Here is a 26,172-nt window from a genome sequence, read left to right as displayed (position 1 = left end):
TGGAAGGGGAAATCAGGCTTTGACATAAATAAATGGAGACTGACAGTCCTGGGAGAAGAGGATGTTGTCCCCAGGATCCATGTGGTCTGCACCAATATCTTCTTTGTTTGGAATGTACGTTGTTTCTGGTAAATTTCTGAGCTCTTATAGCAGATGGGTCAAAGTACATTCATTCATTGTTTCTTCGCGTACATCAAGGCATGGCTACTTTATGAGTTTTGGGGGTTGGGGGAAAACTGGACCAGGACAGCCTACAGCTGCATTGCCATAAAACGGTGCCTGAGCTACCTCCAGGTGTTTAAACCCACATCCTTGCTATTGGGCTTTGACCTGCTGAAGACATTTTAGAATCTCAACTTCTTTCACTGACACTTTGTAGATGCTTCCTTGGGAATGCAATATGAGCTTGTAGATTCTTCCTTGGGAATACATTATGAACTGAGGTCTCATAGCTTCCTCTTTCCAAAAACCATGTCCCACCATGTCCCAGAGACTTGAGTTATCCACAGCAGAAATTTGGGGTGATTTGTCTTGCTCACTAGGTCTCGGCTCCGAGGTTGTACACTGTAGTATATATGTACTTACCTATTCTTTAAAATTGAGATTTAAACAAGTATCAAGGGAAAAAATGAGGGAAAAACTAGGAACATTTATTGAGTCCTCACTCTGTGCCAGGCACAGTACCTGACATATATTGTTATCATTTATCTACTTTTCTAACTGATTACATGAGTCCTGTAATTTTCCTGATTTTGGACATAGAGAAACTGAGGTTCAGAAAGCTTGTTAATCTACAAAAACTACACAGTATGTAATTGTCAATGCTGGGACTTGAGCCCAGATTATTGGATACTATAGATACGTTTATTAACATCCATGTAAACATGGAAAATATCAGACACACATACACACACACGCGCTCATTTTTAGTTACAAGTTAAATATCAGATACTAATCTAGGTCAATAATTGCACCAAATTAATTACAATAGCTTACATTTATGGATTATTTGCCTGGTACTTTTTATTTATTATCTCCTCAAACCCTCAAAACAATACTGAGGGGACATAGTTATTATCCTCTTTTTACAGATGAAAAATACTAAACCTTAGGGATGTCACATCACTTGCCTGTTTGGGCAAGCTCTCCCCTCCTGGTAACAAGATGGTGGCCAGTATCACTAAGCTTTCCATCCTTCACATTCTAAGGCCAGTAGAGAGGCCTTCTCTTCCCAGTATTTCTGGCAGATATCCCACAATAACCTCTGATTAGATAGAATTTAAACACATGCCTACAGTTGGACCAATCATTGCATCTGGAGGATAGAATATGCTAATTGGCCATCTACTGGGTAATGAGGGCTAGGAAGGGAAACTCAGGATGCTGTCACCAGAGAAGGAAATGGATGCTGTCCACTATTGCATGACTTGTGCTACAGAAAAACCCGCCATAGATTTCAGAAGGGGCTTCCACTCACTTGGCCTCACTAAACCCAGGTCTGTGTGATTTAGATGAACCTGGAAATTGCTTCCGTGTAAACCTAGCCTTATTGGAATTCTTGTCAGCTCCAGTTTCCATAATTTTGAAGCCAGAATCGCCACTCTATTTCTGATGCTTTAAATAGCCAACCCTTGACATTAAAGTAAGGCTGAGTGTTTGCAACTGGAACCTCAAAATTTCTTTCCTTGCCAAAAACTCGAATGTGGAGCCAGTCAGGGCTAGATATAGCCCAAGGCTCTATTGGTTAGCCATATTGCTGCAATAATGCTACATAACAAATTACTACAACCACCAGTGGCTGACAATAATAAACATTTATTTTTGCTTATGAATCTATGGGTTAGCTGGACAGGTCTGCCAGATGGAGTTTGCTTAGGTATTTGTGGTCAGCTGCAGTTAACAAGGTGTCTTTGTTGATCTTAGCTGGACTTTCTTACTTATCTAGGGCCTTGGCTGAGACAACTGGGCAGACTCAGCCATGTGTGTCATCCTCCGGGAGGATAGCCCAGAATTGCTCACATAAAGAAATCAGAGAGATGAGAGTGTAGAAACATACAAGGGGTTGAGTTTGCTACTATCCCATTGCCGAAAGCGAGTCACGGAGGCCAAGTCTAGAGTCAGCATGGGTAGAAGGTAGCATGGAAAATGGGGTCACTAGATGCAATCAATCTTCCATAGGCTCCAAATGGATTCTTCTTTAAAATTGTTAATTTTTGTGGGTACATCGTAGGTGTATATATTCATGAGGTACATGAGATATTTTGATACAGCCATGCAATGCCTAATAATTGCATCAGGGCAAATGGGATATCCATTTCCACAAGCATTTATTATTTGAGTTATAAACAATCCAATTATACTCTTTTAGTTATCTTAAAATATACCATTGAATTATTCTTGACTATAGTCACCCAGTTGTGCTATCAAAGGCTAGAACTTATTCCATCTTAGTCCTTTTTTCTAACTATTTTTTGTACCCATAAACCATGCCCACCCCCCTACTCACCATACCACCACCACTACCCTTCTCAGTCTCTGATAACCATCATTCTATTCTCTATCTCTGTCAGTTCGATCGTTTTAATTTTTAGCTCCCACAAAGAAGTGAGAGCATGTAAAGTTTGTCTTTCTGTGCCCGGCTTATTTCATTTAACATAATGACCTCCAGCATGGGTGGATCCATGTTGTCGCAAATGATAGGATCTCCTTCTTTTTTACAGCTGAATAGTACTCCATTATGTATATGTACCATATTTTCTTTATCCATTCATCTCTTGATGGACATTTAGATTGCTTCCAAATCTTAGCTATTGTAAACAGTGCTGCAACAAACATGGGAGTGCAAATATCTCTTTGATATACTGTTTTCCTTTCTTTTGGGGATCCAAATGTATTCCTTTAGTTTCCTGATAGGAGGTAATCAGATAGTGAGAATTATGCCACAACTAGCACAAAAACTGAACACATTCACTCCTTGTCCCTGACTCTGGCCTCATCAATACCAAATGCCAGGAATAGAAAGCCAGAGGCTCCCGTCCTCCTGTTTGACCATTCACTTAATGAGCGCTTCTTGATGATCTGGGAGCTAGGAGACAACAATCACAGAGTTCCTGCCCCCAAAGAGCTGTGTCCTATGGGAAGACAGGCCTGGAAGTCAACGGTTACAACTCAGGTTCTTAAGTGCCGAGCAGAGATGGGGGTGCACGGCCACAGAAGCCCAGAGAGGCCATTGCTCCATAATTATGAATTTGCAGAACAGCCATGTTTCCTACCCCTGCCCCCGATGGGGGCCAGGGATCTCCAGACCCATCAGACCAGGCTATGAGCATTTCTTCCCTCCTCCTTCTGTCCTCACCCTGCCTCCTGTTTCTTAGAAACCTTGCTCAGAGGAGGCTTAGCTTCTCCTTCCAGATACTGATCAGTTGGTATTAATGTTTTCCAGGAGATCAATTACACATACGGCTGCTGAATCCTTCTCCTGCCTCCTTTCCCCACCGTGGACTGGGACTCAGGTGAAGCCTGCCTCTGCTTATCTCGAGAGGACTGGCATTCTTCAGCACATTGCACTCAAGACCTACTCTAAACCTGTGCCAGATGTTTTACATATACAGTCATATGTCCCTTGACAACAGGGATATGTTGTGAGAAATGCATTGCTAGGCAATTTGGTTCAAGTGTGAACTCCTACATGGTACAGCCTACTACACACCTAGGCTGTATGGTATAGCCTATTGCTACTGGGCTACCAACCTGAACAGCATGCTTCTGTACCGAATACTATAAACAATTGTAACACAGTGGTATTTGTTCATTTAAACATAGAAAAAGTACAGTAAAAATACAGCATTATAATCTTATGAGACCACTGTTGTATATGTGGTCCATCATTGACCTAAATGTCTTTATATGGCATATGACTGTTCTATGTTATATTATTTTTCCTCTCAACAACAACCTGAAGCTGATATTCTCATGAAACCCATTATACAGATTGAGAAACTGGGGCTGAGAAAGGTGAAGAGACTTATGTTCCCTAGTTTGTAAGTCCTAGTTCTAGTTCATACAATTAGGAAGTGACAGAGCCAGGATTTGGACACGTGGCAATGCCTAAGGCTTGACCACAATATCCGGCTTCCTCTCTAAGCAACATCCACTCCATTTGTCTGCTCTCTCTTCAATTCCTAGTCACAATTTGGGTTTAGGTCTGCTCAAACTACAATACAAACAAATTCTTCTATATGAGCCCAAGAGAAGGAAGTGGAGAGACTGGAGTTTAGAAAAACTGGTTTGAGAAGAGCCCAGCCAATGCTCCTTTTAAGTTGGCTTTTTCTTGCTTCCCTAAATCTCCTTTTCTGCCAGGAATCCAGTTCTTCTCCCTGCTCCTGGGAGCCTCCACCCAGGGAAAACAGGAGGTCAGAGTGTGGGCAACAGGCCAGCAAAATCAGCTAGAAACAGCTCTTTCTTTTCAGCCAGTGACGGGTCCACACCCTGGATGCATAAATCCTTTATTTTATTTTTATTATTATTACAGCTCAGGGTCTAGCATGGGCCATAAACGGATTTAAGAGGCTGCTAGAGTATAGAATTTAATATAGTTAGCATCATTAAATAGTGGCACAGCAAACCCACTTGGGGAAGTCTGGACCCCACTATCCCTCTCCCCATCTCTTCTCACCTCCCTCCTGATTCCTCAAATTCTCCTGGCAAACACTGCATAGGGGCAGCCCCTCTCTCACAGCGGCAAAGGGCGGGGAAGTTAAACAGAGAGGCAAGAGGGCCAAGGAGGGTGGCCTGAGTCACGTTTCCCTGGTGTCTGTAGCCCTGGTGGAGAGGGCATTGGGCAAATGATCAATTAGGGACACTGGGAGATGGGACAGAGCTTTCTAGATAAGCATGGGTTTTATCAGCCTATAAAAAATACCACTTTCACTTATCTACTGGCTCCTTCTCCAGGCTCCTGGGAAGAGATGGAAAGGTAGGCAAAAGAAAGGCCCAGGGGATAAGGGAGGGGTAATCAGTGATGGGGGCCACTTGGGGCAGAAGGAGAGGAATTTTCTCAGGGAAGCGAGGCTCAGAAAGCCAAAAAACATGCTGCTGGGTAGGGGGGTATTTCCCCCTGCAAATTGATCACCATTCAGAATTATCTTCTTATTTTTATTGCCCAGTGGGAGGAGCGCTCCCTGGTCCTATACACTTTATTGATTCTTTATGCCGATGGTCCCTGACTTACAATGGTTCGATTTACAATTTTCCAACTTCAGAATGGGTTTATCCAGGTATTAAGTGCACTTTTGACTTCACAATATTTTCATCGTACGATGAGCTTATTGGAACGTGACCCCATCTTAAGTTGAGGAGCATCTGTATACGTTTTGCATATGTCTCCCTGGGTTCAAGTCCATCTGTTATGACACCATCATATATTTTGTTTAACACAGGTTTAACTAGTGTCAATTACAGGAAGGGCATAATCCTGGATACTTGGGATGCGGTGTTGAATGAGACAGCCGTGACCTCTGTTTTTAGCAGCTTAGAGTCTGAGGTGGAAACGTAATAACTAAGCACATAACAAAAAATGACAGCAATACAGGTTGCTTATTAGACACCAAGTGTTTTCTAAAAGCTTTACCTCTAGAAATTCACTTAATCCTCAAAAAGCCCTAACAGAGGGGAGTACCACTTTACAGATAAGAAACGAATACAGAAGCAAAATAATTTTTTAAAAAATCATTATTTTTTTAAGTTCCGGGGTACATATGAAGAATTTGCAGGTTTGTTACATAAGGTAAATGTGTGCCATGGTGGTTTGCTGTACCTATCAACCCATCACTTAGGTATTAAGCCCCACATGCATTAGCTCTTTTCTCTAATGCTCTCTCCCACCCCCGACCCTCCCCTGACAGGCCCCAGTATGTATTATTCCCCTCCCTGTGTCCATGTGTTCTAATTGTACAGCTCCCACTTATAAGTGAGAACACGCAGTGTTTGGTTTTGTGTTCCTGCGTTAGTTTGCTAAGGATAATAAAATAGCTTCTGATAGTGGTCAGTGCTGTGAAATAAAACAGAGTGATGAGATGGAGAGAGGGAATTTCAGTGGCCACTGGTCAGGGCTGGCCTCACGGAGGAGTTGGCCACAGAGGAGGCAGTTGTGAAGGGAGCTGGGAGTAGAGGGAATGGCATGTGCAAAGGCCCTGGGGTAGGTGTAAAGGCTGGTACAAATGAGGATCAGAGAAGGAGCTGGGTGGAATGGAGATGCAGAAAGGGGGGCAGGATGAGGTAGGAGGGCAGGCAGGGGCCAGCTCCTGCAAGGCCTTAATGATATGGGAAAGAGTTTGGGTTTTATTCTAAGACTTTTTGTTTGTTTGTTTTGAGACAGGGTCTCACTCTGTCACCCAGGCTTAAGTGCAGTGGTGCAATCATAGTTCCCTGCAGCCTTGAGCTCCTGGCCTCAAGTAACCTTCCCACCTTGGTCTCCCAAAGTGTTGAGATCTCAGGCATGAGCCATGGTGCCTGACCTTTGGAGGGTTGTGAACAGGATCAGGACATGAGCTGATGCTTCATTTTTGCTCAGTATCAGGTAGCTCAGGCATCCTTGGGGGCTAGATGGGACCACTGGGTGGAAGGATAGTGATGGCAGTGGTGGTGCTGTGAGGAGAGGGGTTAATGGGGTCCAGGAATCTCCCAGAGATCACTGTAGTGTGGTTTGCACTGGAGGCAGAAGAAAAGGGTCCCACTCTCAGCTTGCTTCGAACTCCTGGAGAACTTTAGCAACTTCCTTCACTCTCTGCACCTCTAGATCTCAGTTTCCCCATACATAAAATTAAAGAGTTGGACTAGTTTATTGTTAAGGGACTATTCAGGTCCCACCCTGAGTAGTTATAGCCCACGCAATGGGGCTGTGTTGAAACCCTGGGACATGAAGGGGTGGGCTGAGGACTGAGGATACGGCTGGAGATGGGCTTTTCTTTTGCCTGCTCCAAACCCACATGTCTTTTTCCCTCCTGAATTGGTGGTTTCTTGTCTGAGTGGGACCTGTGGAATCAAGGGGTTCTCTCCAGGCTAACCTTACCATGCCAATGGGGAACAATCTCTAATCGTGACCACACAATTCCTTCCGCCTGACTGGGCAGGGGCAGCCTGCCTCCAAGTGTACCCGTGTGTGTGGCCACATAAGAGGACACATGAGGGTCTGAGGCTGATGTGTGGGGGACCCTGGGATGACGCAGTGACCGTGTGAATCCTGAGTGAATGGATCTGAATGTGACAGTGAGGGTATGCGTGGATCCAAGTGTATGCCTGGGCTAATGTCTCTGACTCAGGGGGAAGACCTGTAACTGTGAGTGTGGCTGGTTTGGGACTGAGTGTGTGACAGTGTGCGTGACTGCACATGCACAGTGTGTGAGTGTGTGTGACTGCACCGTGCACACAGCTGTGAGTGCATGTGAGCTACTCCATGTATGAGCAATTTAATGTGTATGTATGCATGACCTTGGTTGTGATGTGTGTGCCTGACACTGAAGGGGGACTTATACTGGGGGTGGGGGGCAGTGTGTGGTTGTGTGTGAGGGTGGACAACAGGGAGTGTAAGTGTGACTGTGAGTGTGTGTGTGACTGAACTGATGTGCATTTATGCACAGCTGTGAGCCTGTGGGTGGTTGTGAGTGACCAGGATTGTGTCTGAATTGGTGTGTATCTGTGGGTGTGTGCCTTTGTGTGAGGATGCCTGTGAGAGTATGTGTATGTGGCCAAAGAGGTGTATGTTTGTGGGTATTTGCCTATTGTGTGAGGCTGAGCGTGCGAGTATACATGTGTGTTTGTGCATATCAAAGATTCAGTGTGTGTCTGTGATGTGTTGTTGAATGTGACCATGAAAGCGGCAGTGGGTTTGTGATCAGGCCGTGTGTGTATACGAGTGTGTGCGTGTGTGGCTGTGTGTGACTTTGAATACTGGAATGTGCACGTGACTGTGTCTATGCATGTGTGAATTCATATATTAATATATACATGTATTTGTGTATATATATAGTATATATGTTTATATGAATGTGTGATGAATATGGTGGCAGCTATGTGACAAAATTGCTGAACCTAGACACGTGGTGGGTGGCTGCCTGGCATGCTTGTGTGTGTGAGACAGAAATGCTGCACCTGTATATAAAGTGGGTGGCTGTGCATGGCTGTGTGTGCTATAAGTGACTCCCAAGTGGCCGGGTCTGTGGCATCTCTCTGCTTGACCCCTTGGGAACAGAGGGCTGAGGTGGTGGTGTCAGTGAGGGGCTGGGCCACCCTGAACAGGTGAACCAGCTTTCTCCCAGCCCCGTGGTGTCACAGGTGGCGGAGGCCAGAGCATTGCTGCTGCTTTCAGCGCGTGGCTGGTGACTGGCAGAGGGATCGGCTCAGCAACCCCGGTCTTTACCTAGCCCAGGAAAGATATGCTGCAAGCAGCTGTCTCTAATCATGCCAGCCCTGGAGCTGTCACCCTGGTATCTATAGAGCAGCAGAAGCAAACCCTCCCTGGAGTCCACCAGGTCTGCGAACCCTTGGGGACAAGGTCAAAGGCTGCTTTGGGCAAAGGACTTGTGGGCCGCCAGACTGGTTCATCTGATCTCCTGGAATCAACTTCCAAGAAGTACACATAATCAGGGTTTAGAGTCAACTCGCCTGTCCTTCTGGGACTGGGGAAGGCCCAGGAGTCGTGTGCAGGGGGAGCATGTGCACAGCTGTGGTACAGGTGCTCTGCATGTCAGTAGGTGGGTTGTGCCTGTATATCGCCTACTCACGCCTTTCACTCCCCCATAGAGGAAGTAACTGTGCCTCCAATACTGCAAAGTGGTGCATTTCTGCCCCGTGATCGTGCCCAGCATGGATCTTGCACCTGATATTTCCAACCTGCCAAGGGTGTGGGGGCTTCCCCTGAACGCTCAGGGACGGGGACAGAGTTGCACTGACAACACTGTCCTCTCCAATTCCCAGGCACCTTTTTCCCAGTTCCCAGGAAGTGGCTGTGGAATTTGCTTCCAAATATAGACTCGGGTGGCCCAGGCTGCTGCAGACAGCCCCTTTGGCCTCCCAGGCTGAATGGCAGAACAGTGATTGCCTTCCAGGAGGCCCAGGCCCACAGGCCTTGCTTGGAGCTGCCGGTAAAAATAATAATCATAAAAGTGGCCAATAAAAGAGGGGGGGCACTGAGCATTAAGTTATGAGCCCAGAAAACCATCTGACCCAAGGTGATGTTTGGGCGGTGGCTGCCCCACCCTCTAAACACACACATACTCACACACACTCACACACACTGCCTTCCACAGTGACACACAGGCTCACACAAACTCCCACCACACACGTGCACAAGACCCCACATTCCACAGGCTCACAGGTGTTTTCACATAAGGAGGTCCACAGAAAAAGTACATAGGTAACTATTTTCGAAATGCCCCCTCTCAAGGCAGCACATGTAATGACACAGACACACACAACAACACAACATCACAGAGACACATACAGCTCCCCCTCAAATGACACAGTCCTATAGAAAGACTCCAGGACAATGCCATATTCAGCCACACAGAAAGCAGACACACAAGCCCACCTCTCCAGCCGGGCAGCCTGGACCCTCTGGTTTTGTTAGAAGATGGAGATGGAAAAAAAAAATTCCGCATGGGCAGGAATTGCTATAGGACTGGCCCTTGTCTTTAAAATTCAGTCTCCTGGGTCCTGGGCACTCATCAAGACTCACCCATGGGGACCAGGAACCAGGACGCGGGGCTCTTGTGGGAGCCGTTGCTAGTGAGCAGGGCAGGCTGAGAAATCTGGGAGGAACCCCAAACGTTGAGCCTGGTGTCTGCTGGAATAGGGGTGGCCTGGGCTGGGGGGTAGCCGAGGATCCTGGAGATGAGGCAGGATCACCTGAGGGTGCCTCAGAGGGGATGTTTTTTGCGTGGAGGAGGAAAGACTCAGGCACTAGAGGAATGACTCCGAAACAGGGAGGACACAGGCGAAGGAAGGTGGAGGGAACCCAAGGGAGGGAAGTGAGAGAGTGGGGATCCCTTGCACCTCCCTTTGAGGCCCTACTGGAGGGGTTTGGATCTCAGAGTCCTCCACCTTCTAAAGAAGTCATTTTCTTCCTAACTTGCAAGTGTGGCAGCCAGCGCTGCGCCCAGAGCACACAGGCGGTGGAAAGAACCTGAAACACCGGGAAGCGAAGGGAGCGCCTGGGGAGGCTGCAGGAGCGGTGCCAGCGGCAGGTCCCTTCGGGTGTCCCTATGAGGTCTGGGACTTTCTTGTCACCACTGGGGCCTTAAGGCGGCAGGACTCCTCCGGCCCCAGGGAGAGCCGCAGAGCAAAGATAGGAGAAGGGCTGCGCCTGGCGCGTGCTGTCCTCGGCCGGAGAGCGCAGTGCCTGGGAGGGGAAGGTCTGGAACAGGGAGGCCGGGTGGCCGCGTCGAGCTGCGAACTCCACACTTCACCGGGGCGTCCTCCGCAGACTGAGCCCACAGCCGCTTGAGCACGCCGGTGCGCAGCCTCCACATATACTCGAGAACTGCTGGGAATCCCTTAAACGCCCTACCTGAAGGCACGGGAGAATAGGGAAAGGAAAGGAGCATTTCCAGCATGGGCTGTGTGACTTCAAGCAAGTCCTCACCCTTTCAGAGCCTAATTATTTGTTTAAAAAAAAAAAAAATGGAGCCGGGCACATCTCTCCCCGGCTCCATCCCACCCACCCATCTTGCTCCCTCAAAGCCAGGAGACAGTGTGTACTGGCCTTGAGGCTGTGATGAATGTGGGCCAGGACTTGGGAATAGAGCAGTGAGGTTTGGAAAGGAGAACATCAGCATCTTTCCGTCCTCCCTCCCATCTTGCTTAATGCCAGTGAATCTGGGCTGTTTGCCCCCAGGCTCTCTTCTGGGGCCTCTGCTTCCTCAGTGGGAGTGGGGAGAAAAGACGGAGACATCAGAAATGATTTGAGCCTTCACTCCGTGACAGGAGCAATTCCACAGCCCCTCCCCCGCCCCGTTTTCAACTAAATGTGCTTTTCGATGCTGAAAAAGTGCCCTTTGCACTCCCCCAATCCAACAGACCACTCCCTGTTCCCGGTCCTGCCTTGACAGAGGAACCCTTCCTTCTGATGGGTTGGAATCCCACCAGAGTGGGGTGGTGGCCAGACCGCCAGAAACCTCTTCTGTAAGGTTGAAGAGAATTGATTCCCCTTCTTATAGAGCGATTCAGAGCTAACTGTGTGAGCAAAACCAGGTTACAATGGCTCTTTCCTGGCCTGCCATAAATGTTAGCTATTATTGCACCTCAAATGCTAACAGATTTGTGAGCCTAAAATACCCACATTGCTCTCTTGGTGGCTGTGTAGACACAAGTAGGACTCTTCTGAAAATATTAATGCAAAATGCTGGGGAGAGAAGGAAACAGGAGGCCTTCGGTTAGAAATGAGAACCTCTGTAGGCTGCCTGGGCTCTCAGAAGGGAAAGGAATGGGTGGAGGCACTACAGAGCCAGCCAGCGGCTTTGAGGGACATTAGATGTCCCGTCGGAAATGGGGGGAGAGAAGTTAAATTTTGTCTTTCCTGAGTAGTCGGGAGAAAGATGGGGTTGGCAGCAGAATGGAACAAAGCTGAGAGAGGACCCAGAGGAGGAGTTGCTCCCATCCCACCGCCAAAGACCTCCAAGGCCTGGACGCCTTCTCTTTGTCACCCTTTCTCTCCTGGTTGCCTGCATTGCTCCCAAACCCTGCAGGCTCAGTGCCTCCGAGCTGGGCACAAGAAAATCAGCCTGTATTATCCACTGTCCACCCCAAAATGAAAAGAGCCACTTCCCCTGCCCCGATACACATTCAAGAAGAAAGCAGTGCAATCAGAAATATTATTTTAATGTTATTTCAATTACATCCACAATAGAAATTTTTTTCTAAAAAGAAAAGAATAATGTATTCTTTTCACTCCATTAGCCCTTGCAGACATTAATGCCACAATTTCTAATGCTCAGGCTTTTCTCCTTCCATTTAGGAGAAATGGCCTCAGGCAAATAAAAAGGTTGCCTGGACTGACGTGGGGGGCCTCCTATGCAGATAGGTGTAGTTAACAGATGTGAAGAGATTAAGTGACACCTAAAGTCCCGGGTTCCTGACTGAGATGTTTGGGCCACAGGTTTCGATTAAGATACACCATAGGCTTTACACGATCGGCTCTGGGGTAAGCATTCTGAATTCAAAGACAGGGATTTTGCTCAAGACCTGAACCAGCTGGTACCAAACCTCAATTTTTCTCTCCTGTTTAAGAAAGGGGGCAGTTTAAAAAATCTCTGCTCTGTTGAACCCACTAAGGAGGCTCCAGAAAGTCAAGAACAGTGGGCAGAAACGCTTTTCAGGACTCAGACTGTGCAGCCAATTGCGCGAATGTCCTCGGGGTACCCCATTGTTGAGAGCATTCGGTGGGACTTCCAGGTTGCCATGGTGACCAGGAAATTCAGGGTCCTTGCGGAAATAATTATCAGGAACTTTTCCACTGGCGACTTCGGTCAGTTGTTCGCCACAGAGAGCCTCTGTCAGTTGTTTCACCCCAGTATGTTTTGGGTGTGATTTGGGAGACGGAGCAAGGTGTCTGGGGTCCCTGTTTCTGGACCCTTCTGTTAGGATGTCACCAAAGGCCAGAAACCCAGCACCAGGGAGCCATAGGAGACTGGCTGGAGAGGAAGAAAAATTAGAGGTCTCGACCAAGCAATTGTTTCAGTGACAGATCCTTCCAGATTGGGGTTTGGCCTCCCTCATCACCCACACCCCCACCCACCTCCCTTCACCTCCTCAAGGTCATTACTAGAGTTTTCACTCACAGTTCCAGGCGGGGTGGCCGCCTCCACTCCCTCCCATGTATACCAGAGCTCTGTAGCTGAGACCTGTCGTGTCTTCTCTCAAGAAAATCTCTCCCCATAAGAGAGGCATGAAGGATGTAGAGATTAACTGTCCTGATTAAACTGGTGATTTCAGAATCAACACAACAGCATTTCAGGTTCTCTTGACCCAGCTAGGCCCAAGTCCGAAAGCCTGATCAGACCTTAGGAATTTTGTAAATCAATGACCTGGATGATTTAATGGTCATTGCTTGAATATTGCCTGAATTGTTGTGTTGATTTGGAGGATATCAGGATGAGTTTTCGTAAAGAGGGTCATTATTATTACAATTGCTATCTCCTTTGTTTTCTTTGCCGCTACAAATTCTGGATTTCTGCAGCATAGACTTGGAGACAGACCCACACCCATTCTCTTTAAATAAAGCACTTTATGAAACATCAGATCGAATTCTCTCCGGTGGGGATGCCTTGCTCTGTGAGGCCTGGCTGGCTGGAAAGAGGCCCGCAGGCAGCCAGAACTGGAGTTGAAGTTTCATCTCTGGTTTTAACTCTGGCCCTTTGAGCGAGCTTAACACGTGTGGATTTAATTTCCCTTTCTTTCTTGCTTCCTTTTCTTTCCCCCCACCCCCACCTTGTGAGGGAACAAGAAAAATAGTCTGCTCTGTCGACAGCGCGACACTGTTCCCTTTGCCAAAGAAAATTTGTCTTTCCTGAGTCCCAGAGAGCAATGGGCTCCCAGGTTTCCAAGGAGCCCTTCAATTGAGGTAGAAGGTGTCCAGACAGGCCCCCCACCTTCACCCTAGACCTGGACATATCAGTCCGAGTCTCTCTCTTACAGGGTTACAGACCTGGAATGCCGTCTGTTTCTTCCCCTACCCCAAACATTTTGGGAGACCTATCAGTGGGTTTTGATCTGCAGGATGGTTGGAGTTCTCAGGCTCAGTGTGACCCTGGAGGGACTCCATGGTCTCCCAGCTGGGACCCTCACCTTTCTAGGCTGGGCACTTCCCAAATTGGAGGAGATAGGACAGTGGCATCCTTGTGTCCAAGCACCACTCGCTTCCACCTTTCTGCTCTTCGAAGTGTGTAAATTTTTAGCATTGGGATCCTTCTCAGCTGGGCCTCGAAATGATATCGCCTCTTCCAGTTCTCATTTCATTACCCTGAACAGGAAAAACAAAAAGCAAAAACAAAGCAAAACCCAACAGCGACAACAACAACAAAAAACTTAGAGAGTAACGAGGACAATTATTATCTAAAGCACACGAAGCAACACTAACATGAATGAAGAGAGTAGCAATAATATTCTTCGTGGAAATATTGGAGGAGAGTATTGGATACTCAATAATCATAATAATAACAGCCAGTATTCTTCCCGCATACTTCTGGTCAGAAGTGGGGAAACCAGCAACCGAATAAAACATTGGGAAGAGACATACTGTGTTCCTGGAAAAAATATAACAGAGCCAGATTGAACTGGGTAAAAGGGAAAGTGACCCCCTTGAGAAACCAGGGAATGCCTCACCCTCAGACCAACCCTTTCTTTTGCAAATTGAGTTGGTCAAAGTTTACTTTTGTCATCATTTCTCTTGTTATAATTCTTATTCATTTTCCCAGCCCCGTCCACACTTCTATGTTTCACCACCCCACACCCCCAAGTTGCCACCGGGTCAGGTGGGGACATATCGGGAGAGAAATAGATGGTGATGCATTTTAAAGCGAGTTCTCTTTTGAGAGAAAAACAATGGGTAGTTTTGGATGTGTCTTTCTTAAAAACGGAAGGAGCAAGTGAAGAAAAAAATTATCAACAGCAGTCGGCCCCTTTGGTTTGGGTTTTGACTTTTTAAAGAGGAACCTCTGCTGTCCTGTTGCAATATTAAAATCAGGGCAGGAATTTTGCAAAACGAGAAAAATAAACTTTGGGAGAAAACCCAGCTGGGAGCAGGTTCGGGAAAGCGACAGTTCTCCGAAAGGAGGAAGGGAGGATGAGCGCTGTAGCCGGCTCCGGAGTTTACTGCCCAAATGATTAGGCAAAAGAACGAGGATTCTCAAACCTAGTTGCGATCTCTCGTCTCTCCTTTATTCTGTTCGTGGTGCGGGCTCCGGAGCGTCTGGGAGAGCCAGTCTGTGAAGCTGGACTTGTAGAAACCTTTGAATGCCTGTCCAGGTGGCTGCAAGGCCCGCGGTCTGGGATGCCAGAGAAAGGAATCACATGGAAAAGTCGCTACGCTCGGAGTTTCGCCTTTCCCTTGCAGCCCCGGCGGGGCCTAGGCCTCGGTTTCCGGCCCGCCTCGGCTCAGAGGTCAAATAGGAACTCATCTCATCGAACTAGGGTTTGGGAGAAGGATTTCAAGTTGCGTTCTTGGCATCTGGGAGCAAACGCTGCACCGAACGAGCCTCGGATTTGGGAAAATATCGTTATTAACAACTTGGGAAACGAAAGCGAAGCCCGGGGCAGCCACTGCAGCCTGGCCGAGAGAAAGGACGCGGGTTGTGCTCTCTGGAAGCAAAGGGGTCTGCAGCCCAGCTGGCCTGGGAGCTCGTGGCCAGCGCTGGAAGCTGCCCGCTCTCCCCACGGGCCTGACCTTGGCTCCCGCAGCAGCTCTGCCGGCCGACTGCCTCCCTGCACATTTTGCTGCCGTTCCAGTCCCGAGCGGAACGGGCCTGGAGCCAGGCCATGCTTTGGAAAGCCCTGGGGGTTAGGGACGCGCAAAACCCAGGATCGAACCCCGAAGCTGGGGGCAAGCCCAGATTCAGACGTCCGGCTCCCTCAGGACCCCTTGACGGGGAACTTACCCTTCCGGAAGGCCCGACGCTCTCCGGCTCTGTGCTGGGCAGGCCTAGCTCTTCTCTCAGCGCCACCAGGGGCGTCTACGCGGTGCTTCTGCAACTGAATCTAGCGGGTTTCCAGCGGTGCGCAAAAGTTTGCGCGCATCCACCGCTGGACTGCTTAGAAATTATGCTCATTGATCGGACTAAAAATAATAGTCGTCGTGATTACAAAACAAAATAGAGTGCCTCGTGCCTCGGCGGGCCCTGGTGCTATAATTATTCTCTACAGAAATCACCTCTCTCCACTCCCACCCCTACTCCACCACCCACTCGCACCCCGCCCCTGCCGGGCCACTGTGGGACGAATTGCATTCTTGGACCTTTCTCTCAGCAAGACACATTACGGAGAACTCCCTCTGTCTCGTGTCCCCTCCACGACAACCCAGTAATTATTTCTATGCAAGTCTGCAGGAGGGCACTCAGTTATCGCATCCTAAGCCTAACCAGCTAGAGCGGCGCCTCGATATTCATTTGCCAAGAGCTCCTCCGCGGGTTTTTTTTTTTTTTTTTTTTTTAAATAATAAGGATCCCATGCCTTATGCAAGAGATCTCAGTCTCCCGGAACAACTCGATTTCCTTCCAATAGAGGTCTGAGGTGGACTCCCACCTCCCTTCGTGAAGAGTTCCCTCCTCTCCCCCTTCCTAAGAAAGTCGATCTTGGCTCTGTTTGTGTCTTAGGTTCATCACCCTCATTTCTCCGGAGAAAGCCGGGTTGGTTTATGTCTTTATTTATTCCCGGGGCGGAGACGTCCGGGACTTGTGGCTGCGCAGACCCGGCACTGATATGCGAAGACGGAGAGAAATTAACCTCCCGCCGCTGCCCCCCAGCCAAGCGTGACAGAGCGCGGGCCGGTTGCGTGACTCGTGACGTCTCCAAGTCCTATAGGTGCAGCGGCTGGTGAGATAGTCGCTATCGCCTGGTTGCCTCTTTATTTTATTGGGGTATGCCTGGTAATAAACAGTAATATTTAATTTGTCGGAGACCACAAACCAACTTTGAGCTGGGAGGTACGTGCTCTTCTTGACAGACGTTGGAAGAAGACCTGGCCTAAAGAGGTCTCTTTTGGGGGTCCTTTTCGAAGTCTTCACCTGAGCCCTCCTCTCCAGCGAGGCACACTCCTGGCTTTTGCGCTACAAAGAAGAAGTGGGATAGTTGGAGGTGAGTTTCGCCCTAGAGGACTAAGGGGGGAAATAGGTTTCTCTTTGCACTTGGCCCTCCTTGGCTTTTCACCCCGTCTTGATCTAGCTGAACCTTCCCTCTCTGTGCTGCTACTTTTCATGAACAAAATAAGAATGGCTTCATGTGTCACCTGGCAAGAATGGATTCTCTCGAAAGGTTTGAAAATCCCTATTTTGCTTGGTGGCCCAGACCATCTGTGCTCAATGAACTAAGCAAATCTGGCTAGGCTATTACCTGGGAGAGTCCAGATTTTTCCTCTCTGGAGGGGCCTGAAGATTATTTATGGGAATCAATTTTATCCCCAAATCTCTGAGAACTTAAAGGGATTGGGGAGGTCTTTCTGGATTTCCCTTTCCCTCTACCGGAGATGTAGTGGTTCAGCCTCCTTCCGATACCATGTTTGTTTTTTGTGTCTTCGACCTAGCGTCGCCTTATTAGCAAGCCCAAAGGCCTCCAAGCTGACTTGGAGGGTGAGGGTGTTTTCACAAATAAATAAAACGCCTGGGCAAAGATCTGTTTGCAAACAAACCTGGAAGGTGGAGTGAGCACCATAGCAAAGGAGGGTTGGTTTTCTCCCTGGTTGCCCCACATTTAGGGTTGGAGATTCTCCACTTTGGCATTTTGCAGCAGTGGCCTGGCCTGGGATTTTAGCAGAGCAGCCACAGAGGGTTACACAACTGCTGATCTCGGGCATTTCTCCTCCCTCCATCCCTTTCTCCAGACCTTGACTTGCAGGCCCAAGTCTCTTATCAGAACCCTAGAAAAATCAGGATGATGGGGGTACAGGAGGTAAGGATGGGAAACAGAACAGGACTCCTGACATTTACTCCAAGCACCCATATTCGGTGTCCCAATCTGGGTCTGCTCAGACTGAGACCTACTGACTGTGTTTATGCTTTTATTGACCTCTTCAACTCACCCTAAAAAAAAAAAAAAAAAATACATTTCAGAGAGGGGAAGGGCAAGGAGAGGAGACCAGCGGAGATGAAAACCCTCCCCAGTCTCCAGTGACTGTTTGATTATTTTAATAAAACTGGGCACTGCCTTGTGTACACCTGGAGCAGGGGAGGTCTGGTGGCCCCACTGGGTGGGGGTGGGGGCCCGCAGCGATTTCTTGGCATCTTTGATCTCGGCCCCCATCCCAATGCACCTTCACCCTGCCTTCACCCTAGAGTCGTTGAGAGTAGGGGTGATGAGTAGGGGGTGGAGGGGAGATGTCAGAAAGGCGAGCGCCGGCCAGGCGGGGTCAGGCAGCTCTCCTTCTCGAGGTCAGCGTTGGAGAGAAAGTCTGTAAGGCTGCGGAGGCCCGGGGTGTGTTTGTGTGTGTGCGTCCAGACTCGGTTCTCTGCACTGCCAGCGTCATTGAGATTACTTCCCGGTTAGAAGCCGACCGAGTTTGAAATGATTTGTGCAGGAGTTTTTGCAGCCACCGCTTGCTCAGAGAAGCAGAGATGGATGGAGGTTGGGAAAGGGGTAGAGAGGAGGGAGTTATTGCAGGTCTGGGTTGTGAGTCGTTTGTGATTTGAGTGTTCGGGAAATCTAGTGGAAAAGTTGTGGGGGGGAAGGGAGGACCGGAGGGTGGGAGGGAGAGAGAAGGGGGAGGGCGGCAGAGTGCAGTGGGATCTAGTTGGATAGGCGATTTCAGTACTTTGTGAGCATCCTGAAAGCTGCAACCCAGAACGTCACTGTCGACTCAGCTGAGTTGGCTCCCAACTTTCCCTCCCTGGGGGTATAAGGGAGGAGCGGGGCGCTGAGATTATATGGTTGCCGGTGCTCTTGGAGGCTATTTTGTGTTCTTTGGCACTTGGCAACTTGGAAGTATTTAGCGAGAGCAAGCGCACAGCGGAGGAGGTGTGTGTTGGAGGGGGGCAGTCGCCGCGGAGGCTCCAGCGGTAGGTGCGCCCTAGTAAGCAGCAGTAGCCGCTATTCTGGGTACGCAGTAAACTCCGCATAAACCCCGGAGCCACCATGCCTGCACCCCCGCCTCGCCGCCGGCTTCCCTGCTAGGAGCAGCAGAGGATGTTGTGAATGCACCGGCTTCACCGAGAGAGGTAACCGTCCCGGCAGATGGCCCAGGAGGCTCAGGAGGGAGCTAGTCGGCTGAGTCGGCTGAGTCGGCTGGGGCGGCGGGAATGGCGGATTCAAGCCTGGCTTTGCATTCTGCAGAGCGCAGCTTGCAGAGATTTTGCGCGACTCGGAGCTCCGCGGAGAATGGAGTCCGGGAGGCCGCCGCGGCTGGCGAAGCGGCATTGAGGTTTGCAGGAAGCACGGCCTGGTTCTGTCAAACCGCATCTTGTTCGTCTCCGCCAGCCCGGAGCTCCCCGGGACCCTGGCGAGGGCGCGGGGTAGGATTCTCCCCGCGGCCGGCAGTGAATGGGAGCGCGTGTGGGAGCGCCAGCCCTGCTTTCTTTTGTTGTGAGTAGGCTGCGGAGCTCCAGTCGCCGCCTCCCTGAAGCCCCGAGAACGAGGCGAAGAAAGCTGCTTGCGAGTCAGGCCTCAGAAGCTGTCCTTCTCCTCGGCCCCATTTCTAGATCTCTGGCCACTGCAGATCAGGGTGGGATCTGGTCCCTTGCTTAAGCAGCTGCTAAGGTTTTGGGGGACCATCGCTTGTGCCCGCTTCCGAAAGTCTTTCCGTTTTAGGGGGAATTCCTACTTGAGTATAGAGGAGATTGGAAGGAGATCAGAGAGCAGGAGACAGGCTCATTGGGCTTGAACAGCTCTGCGGCTGTTATTTTGTGTGTTCTAACCTCATACGCCTGCAAACCCTGGCCGTTCTGTTCATTGCGGGGACCCGGGCCGCAGATTCAATGCCTCCAGCCTAGGACTTATCCGATAATGACTTTGTCCTCGCCAATCCCGAGCCTGGGCCTGCAGTTTTAGCAAGCCAGGCCTGGCTGAAGTTCAGAGAAACCCCCTTCAGCCTGGTCACTCCACAAAATGCCCGCCATCCCCGGCCCGGCTGCAGAGCTCTGGTGGCGGGCACCCAGTGACGAGCCTCCCTCAGAACCGCTGCACGGTGGCTTTCTTCATTCAGTCTTCTGTTTGGCTACTTTTTAATCTTTCAACGAATCTTACTTAAGGTTGGGGTAAAGAAAAGGACTTTTAATTTTAAAGGACTTTTAATGTTAGGCCTGTAACTGATAGAAGATATATGTGAATTCTCTTTTGAACCTAGTCTCATTCTGCATAACGTTCCCCTCTCCTGTGTTTTTGTTTTTGCAAGAGGCGGGTTATTTCACACATATTTGCCTGCTGCAGGAAACTATTCCTCTTGTGAGGTTTAATTAAAAGTGTTCCGACGGCATCTTGTAATTTGGCGAAGAAAGAAATTCTCTAAAGGACACTGGGTTTTTGTTTTGTTTTGTTTTTGGTTCCTACCCAGTGGCTTCCAAAAATACCCACGCCTTATCTTTATTGGCTCTTCCAGAAGTCCAGACAAATTTGACGGGCAGCTTGCTTATCACGGAGAGCCTGCGCAGGGGAGATGCGGGCCTGCCTCCTCCGGGTCTGACGCGGGTCTTTTGCAAGAGGTTGTGCCTGGTCATAAAGTAATAGTAATAATACTAGGAATACTAGGAATAGTAATAATTCTAGGGCCTTCTACAGTCTCCTTTAGCTGGGAACGGAGGTGCTGGTAGCTGGAAACTGGGGGCCAAACTGCTCCCTCCTGTCACTAGAACTGTGCTCTCCAACCTTTCTCTCGTTCTCTCTCTCTCCTCCCCACCCCCATCTTCCCCTGCTTCTTGTCCTCAGAGCAGAACCTTGCGCGGGCACAGGGCCCCGGGCGCACCATGGCCGACGCAGACGAGGGCTTTGGCCTGGCGCACACGCCTCTGGAGCCTGACGCAAAAGACTTGCCCTGCGATTCGAAACCCGAGAGCGCGCTCGGGGCCCCCAGCAAGTCTCCGTCGTCCCCACAGGCCGCCTTCACCCAGCAGGTAAGGAGACCTCGCGCTTCGGGTCCCTTTGCAGAGATCGAAGTCAGAGTCTGGCTTCCTTGCTCGGCTCCTCTTGCGGGGACAGAACAAAAACAAAAATAAAAAGCAAAACAAATCCACCGACTGTAATCATCCCCTTTCCTTTTTATTCTCACCCAGTTCCACCTTACTCTGCCCTGTCTCCTCAAATACTAGAGTATTGTCATTCACTTTATTGTGACGGTTATCTTTACAAAGGATTTTTGAAATCTACTCAAATTGTTCGACAAATCTCAATTATCCGGCTGTTTGGGGTCAGTTAACAATGGCCTAGATAATTCCTTTCCCGCAGCACTACGTGTAGAATCGGCCCTCAGCATCTTAATAAGGGCCAGGTCAGCGGCCGCTTCAGGCCGGCATGAGCGATGGCTTGACCCCTCTTCTGATCTCCCGTAGCCTTCGCCTCCTCCTGCCTCCTCCTGCCTCCTCCTGCCTCCTCCGCGCCGCCGCCTAGACCCGCGCGCCCCACCATTTGTCTTGCGGTCGGGGCCTGGCTGGCTGGCGCGCCATCACCGGCCGCTGGGAGCGCACAGGGCTCCGCCCGGAGGGCACCAGGAGCCTCGGGTTCGCCAGGCTACCAGCTGGGCCCGGGCAGAGGGAGGAGCCTCACCTTGCGCTCTGCGCCCCAAACCCGGGACGCACTGGGCGCTCAAGTAGGCCCCTCAGTAGGTCCCAGTGATTTTTAAATAAGGTGTCACGGGGGTGTGAAACGGGGTGGCGACCAGAAGAGACACTTGCACATAGCTAAAACCCTGCTTGGGATTTCGATGTCCTTCCTGGGTTTTCCCGGCTTCTTTCTTTGGCCTTTAAGTTTCAGGAAAACGTGTGTATATTTGTAGAGAAGCAGAGCTTGAACACAGTTTAGGAAACTTACAGATTTTTTTTTCTTTTAAGGAAAAGCAAACCCACTTTTTAGACTGTTGCAAATTATTCCAAAATGAAGAGTTTGTGTGTGTATGTGTGTGTGCACATATGTATATATGTGTATATATGTTTATATTTGCATCGGTTCTATAAATGTAGTTTTAGCCGAAAGCCAAAATGTGAAATGGCATCAGGCCTGCCCTATAATCAAAATAGCTGGATGTGGATAGAGCTACTTGCAGGGAGAGCCTGGAGGGTTTGTTAATATAGATATTTAGGATTAATTTTCGTTCTGGACTGTGAGACCATATGATAATATAAGCATTTTTAAGTTTAAAAATTCATATATGTTCATTTTTGTACCCCCATGGCCGAGAATAAGCAAGTATTTGTATATCTGTATGTTTGGTGTGTGGGCATCTGAGCATCTACATAAGAATATTCTGAGTGGTTTTCCAGATTAGGTTTCTAGTTTTTCTAGGTTAGGTTTTTTGTTTGTTTTTGTTTTTGTTTTCGTTTCCCTGTATCTCAGGTGAAGTGGATTGAAATTGGCTCTAGTTTTTCTTGGTTTGTTTGGTTGGTTTTTGCTTATTCTGGTCCTCCTCAGTGACATTCCGAAGCACCCTGATGGTGGGTGATCATTCCATAGCCTTGTGCTGGTGTCATTAGAAGGAGACAATACAGCACTGTGGGTTCAAGTGGTTGGTGCAAACCTCAGGGACTCAGCCTACATAGGGATCCCTGGGCAGAGGCTATTGGGTGCTCCAGATAATTCTGCAGTAGGCTGAGGCCACTTTTTACCCTTTGAGACCACAGGCTCCAGTGGGAAGGAGGAGGAGTCTCTGTGTTTTGGGGGAGTTTGGGGAAGGAATGCCCACTACCGCCAGGGCTTGTCAGTGTGACTTTTTTCTCCTTCTTGCAGGGCATGGAGGGAATCAAAGTGTTTCTCCATGAAAGAGAACTGTGGCTGAAATTCCACGAAGTGGGCACGGAAATGATCATAACCAAGGCTGGAAGGTGAGATGGTTAGTTGTGTAGGAGAGGGACGAGGAGAAATGGCGGGAGAGGTGAAGAAGAAAAGGTGGCTTGGAAGAGAAGAGGGAAGGAAAGGGGCCATAGGAGAGGGAACACAGAGAAAGAAAAGAATAGAGGAGGAGGCCGGGAGAGATAGAGAGAAAGAGAGAAAGACAGATCCTGGTTAGAGAGGCACAGGGAGATTCCTCCATTGATCTCTCCTGGGATGGAGGAAATACTCCAAAAGTTCAAGCCGGAAACTGGGCATTTCTCCCACCTCACATATAAAAAGAATAAAGAGCTTGGGAGGCCGTGCTATCTGGATTCGTAATGAAGGAAAGAGAGAAGAGGGAAAGGAAAAAACAGAAAACAGAGACCCAAAGAAGACAGAGTCTGGAAGGTCTTTAGGTTTCAGGGGTCTTGGACTTTTTCTTTACTTCCACACTCATTCCCACCCTCCCTGACCATGGAGTGGTTCCAGGGTCCCACCCGACTGTCAAACTCTGAATCGTTGAATGTATTCGCTACCTCTTTCATTGTTTATAGAAAGCTGGCGAAGCCTTTGAAACTGAACCGGGGCTCGGCCGGGCTCTATATACAGACACCGATAAACACAGCAGCTTCGCCAAGACACTCGCCCCGGAGTTCCCCTTAAAAGCTCGCAGAGTTTTAGCTAGAAATGCTAGACTTCTGGGGAAGAAGGAGGGAAAGTGGTGCAGCTCTATATGTCAGTGTGAGTGTGTGAGTGTGTGTGTGTACGCGCGCGCCCAGGTCTGGGGACGTCCTGGCCACATCCCTTTCCATGCTGGACTGGTCTTCCGCGTCCCGCAAAGCAAAAAGCCAGAGGATGTCCCGAGCAGGCGTGTGGAGTAGGCGACCGGTAGGCCCAAGCCACCGAGTGTGTGAAGGCGGAGGGTGGAGCCGCCTTTCCAGACGCCCCCCCGCCCGCCCCCGTTCTCCAGCCGAAGCCTCCCTCAATAAACTGACAACAGTGACATTTATTATTATTTAAAATTAAACAAAGTCTGCTCCCCACTCGGCCCAAGCCCTGAGTGAACTAGGAGGCGCGTACTGTTTATATCAACGAACTGCAGTCCTCTTCCTAGTCCCCCAGGAAGGAAAGACACTGCCGAGTCCCTCTTTCCCCCAGCCGGAGTCGTGAGGGTTTAACTATAAAAGGCCTGCGAAGTCTGCTGCGCCTCCGCCTCCGGGCGCACTCGCTCAGGCTGATAAACACCGCGAGGCTTTGGCTGCGGGGCTCGGAGGGAGAGGCCTCCATTCGACCCTTCCCGTCATCGCTGAGTGAGCCCAGATCTGCCAACTTGTCTTTTCCCCCCAGGCCAGCCTTGAGAATCTTCGCTTTCTGGGATATGCTCTTTAGAAGGTGCAGGGAAATTTGGAGTGCGCCGGGGGGCAGAAAGGTAGCAGAGACGGCACAGTTCCGGGCCATCGGCTTGCTAACGACTCGATCTTAGTTCAGGCCTCAGCTTTTTCTGAAACCAAATCTGGAAGGGTCTGGAATTTCTTTGCTGAAGGCCATGGAATTTCGACTCTCCAAAGAAGAGTGTCAGGCCCCTTGGAGAAATTGTGGGGGCATTCAGGAATAAACTGCTAGAGACCAGTATCAGAGGTCATCAACCGAGCTATACTGGGAACCGCGGCTTATCCCCTCCTCCAGGGGCAGAGGACCAAAGCCAGGTCGGGAAGCCTGTGCGCACCCACGCGTGTGCGTCTCTGGGGCGCACACACCTTGCGTACATGTGACACCTTAGCGCCGCGAGGATCGGCGGAAGCACCTGGCTAGACCGATCCTCTAGGATCGGCGCCTAGCTTTGTACCTAATAAACCTCCTCTCGCCACAAATATTAATAGTAGGTGTCTGGCTCTGAAAAAGGCAGTTAGCAAGAGCTGAAATGGAGGTCCCTTTGAAGCATCTTCAAAACCCGTTCTCTAATGGCGCATGCGTCCTGGTTTGTTTTCCTGTTAGGATACCTACAGTTGCCCGCCTGCTGTTTTCTCCTCCCTTCGCCTTTCTCCTCCTTATAACTTCAAGGGAAACCCGGGATGGATCTTGCGGTGAGCGGAACGGGGCTATTTTCCGCTTCCACGTTTCTCCAGGAATCGCTTTTTCCATTAAAATGGATGGAGGCTGCCTTCAAGTATTGGCATTAATTCCCGCCCCTCTCTCTCCCTCCGTCCCTCTCTCTTAGGCGGATGTTTCCCAGTTACAAAGTGAAGGTGACGGGCCTTAATCCCAAAACGAAGTACATTCTTCTCATGGACATTGTACCTGCCGACGATCACAGATACAAATTCGCAGATAATAAATGGTAGGCACTGGGTTGGCAGGTGGAGCGGGGAGAGAGAAAAGTGGAATCTCCCGAGAAGTTGAATCAGTGAACATTTTGTTGTTGTTGTTCCTACTGTGTGCTAAAGGCGTCTGTCCGCCTATCCCATTGCTTTTTACTAACCATTCTCAGACGAAGAAACTGCAACCATTAGCTCCGGTTTTCCAGATGAGGAAACGGAGGCTCAGAGGAAGTGAGGTGCCTGTATCTATCGCTGCACCCATAGGTTGTGGATTTTTACAAAGGGTATTGTTACCAAGTGCTGGAGGTATTTCTGGGGCATAAAACCATTTACAGTTATTTTTTATGAGTTACCTGCTTTGAACATGCATTTTTATGAAATTGCAAAATCGGCTCGTGGTATTCAAGTTAAACAGTTAAGAGAGGAGAGGCCCATTTCTTGGGTAGAATTGTTCCCATGGCTGCCAGCAGTGCAGGGGCCTGACGATGAAGTCCCCGTTGAAAGCCCTCAAGGAATTTTCAAGGCTTTTTGCACGTCCAGACCTCCAGAACCCGCCACTTGTTTGTGGGATGCGAGAGGCTGTAAGAAGAAAAGGCTGGGCCAGGGGCTTGCCTGGACCCAGGCACCAAGTACGCTGGGGCACCTGGGATTGCAGATACCTAAGGGAGACGGGAGGGCCTCCAGATTATTTCCAGCTACTACTCAAGAACCTTCACCTGGTGCGTGAACTGAAGCACGCTTCGGTGCATTGCGCTACCTCCAGACTCTGAGCCAGGCCTGTAGTCACACCTTTCCTTCATCTAGGTCTGTGACCGGCAAAGCTGAGCCCGCCATGCCCGGCCGCCTCTACGTGCACCCGGACTCTCCCGCCACCGGGGCGCATTGGATGAGGCAGCTCGTCTCCTTCCAGAAACTCAAGCTCACCAACAACCACCTGGACCCATTTGGGCATGTGAGTACTGTGGCCTGGATTCCACGCTTTGTCTGCCTCTTGTCCTCTCTCCCTTCTTCTCACTGGGTTTCTCTCTCTTCTTGGCTCTGTGTGCCCACACTTCTCCTTTTCTTTCTTCCGTTTTCCCCCACTTTCGTCGCTTTCTGCCTCTACCTTCTTGATCTGGACTTCCTTCCTCTTCCTTTTCCTCCC

At 49.5% G+C, this 26,172-nt stretch overlaps 2 protein-coding genes across 3 annotated transcripts in view; both read left to right on the top strand.

Moving 5' to 3' along the window:
• Positions 1-12,399: 12,399 nt before the first annotated feature.
• On the top strand, positions 12,400-17,803 carry LOC116268817. Its single transcript, XM_031650184.1, has 2 exons — positions 12,400-12,520; positions 14,910-17,803. The coding sequence occupies exons 1-2, from the start codon at positions 12,400-12,402 to the stop codon at positions 15,743-15,745; spliced, it is 957 nt and encodes a 318-aa protein (XP_031506044.1). The 3' UTR covers positions 15,746-17,803.
• Positions 15,651-26,172, top strand: part of TBX5 (T-box transcription factor 5) — a 55,423-nt gene continuing 44,901 nt past the window's right edge. The window contains exons 1-5 of one of the 2 annotated variants that reach the window (XM_003907209.5): positions 15,651-16,842; positions 20,617-20,801; positions 22,627-22,721; positions 24,929-25,048; positions 25,833-25,980. In XM_003907209.5, the coding sequence (XP_003907258.1) occupies positions 20,655-20,801; positions 22,627-22,721; positions 24,929-25,048; positions 25,833-25,980 (510 nt within the window). In that variant the 5' untranslated portion in view covers positions 15,651-16,842; positions 20,617-20,654. Of the gene's footprint in view, positions 16,843-18,520; positions 18,915-20,616; positions 20,802-22,626; positions 22,722-24,928; positions 25,049-25,832; positions 25,981-26,172 lie in introns of those variants that run through there. The other variant, XM_003907208.5, reaches the window with a different exon arrangement.

Source organism: Papio anubis, chromosome 9 (genome assembly GCF_008728515.1).
Source record: "Papio anubis isolate 15944 chromosome 9, Panubis1.0, whole genome shotgun sequence".
Lineage (NCBI taxonomy): Eukaryota > Metazoa > Chordata > Mammalia > Primates > Cercopithecidae > Papio > Papio anubis.
Note: the sequence above shows the minus strand (reverse complement) of the source record. Positions and strands in the feature narration are given on the sequence as shown.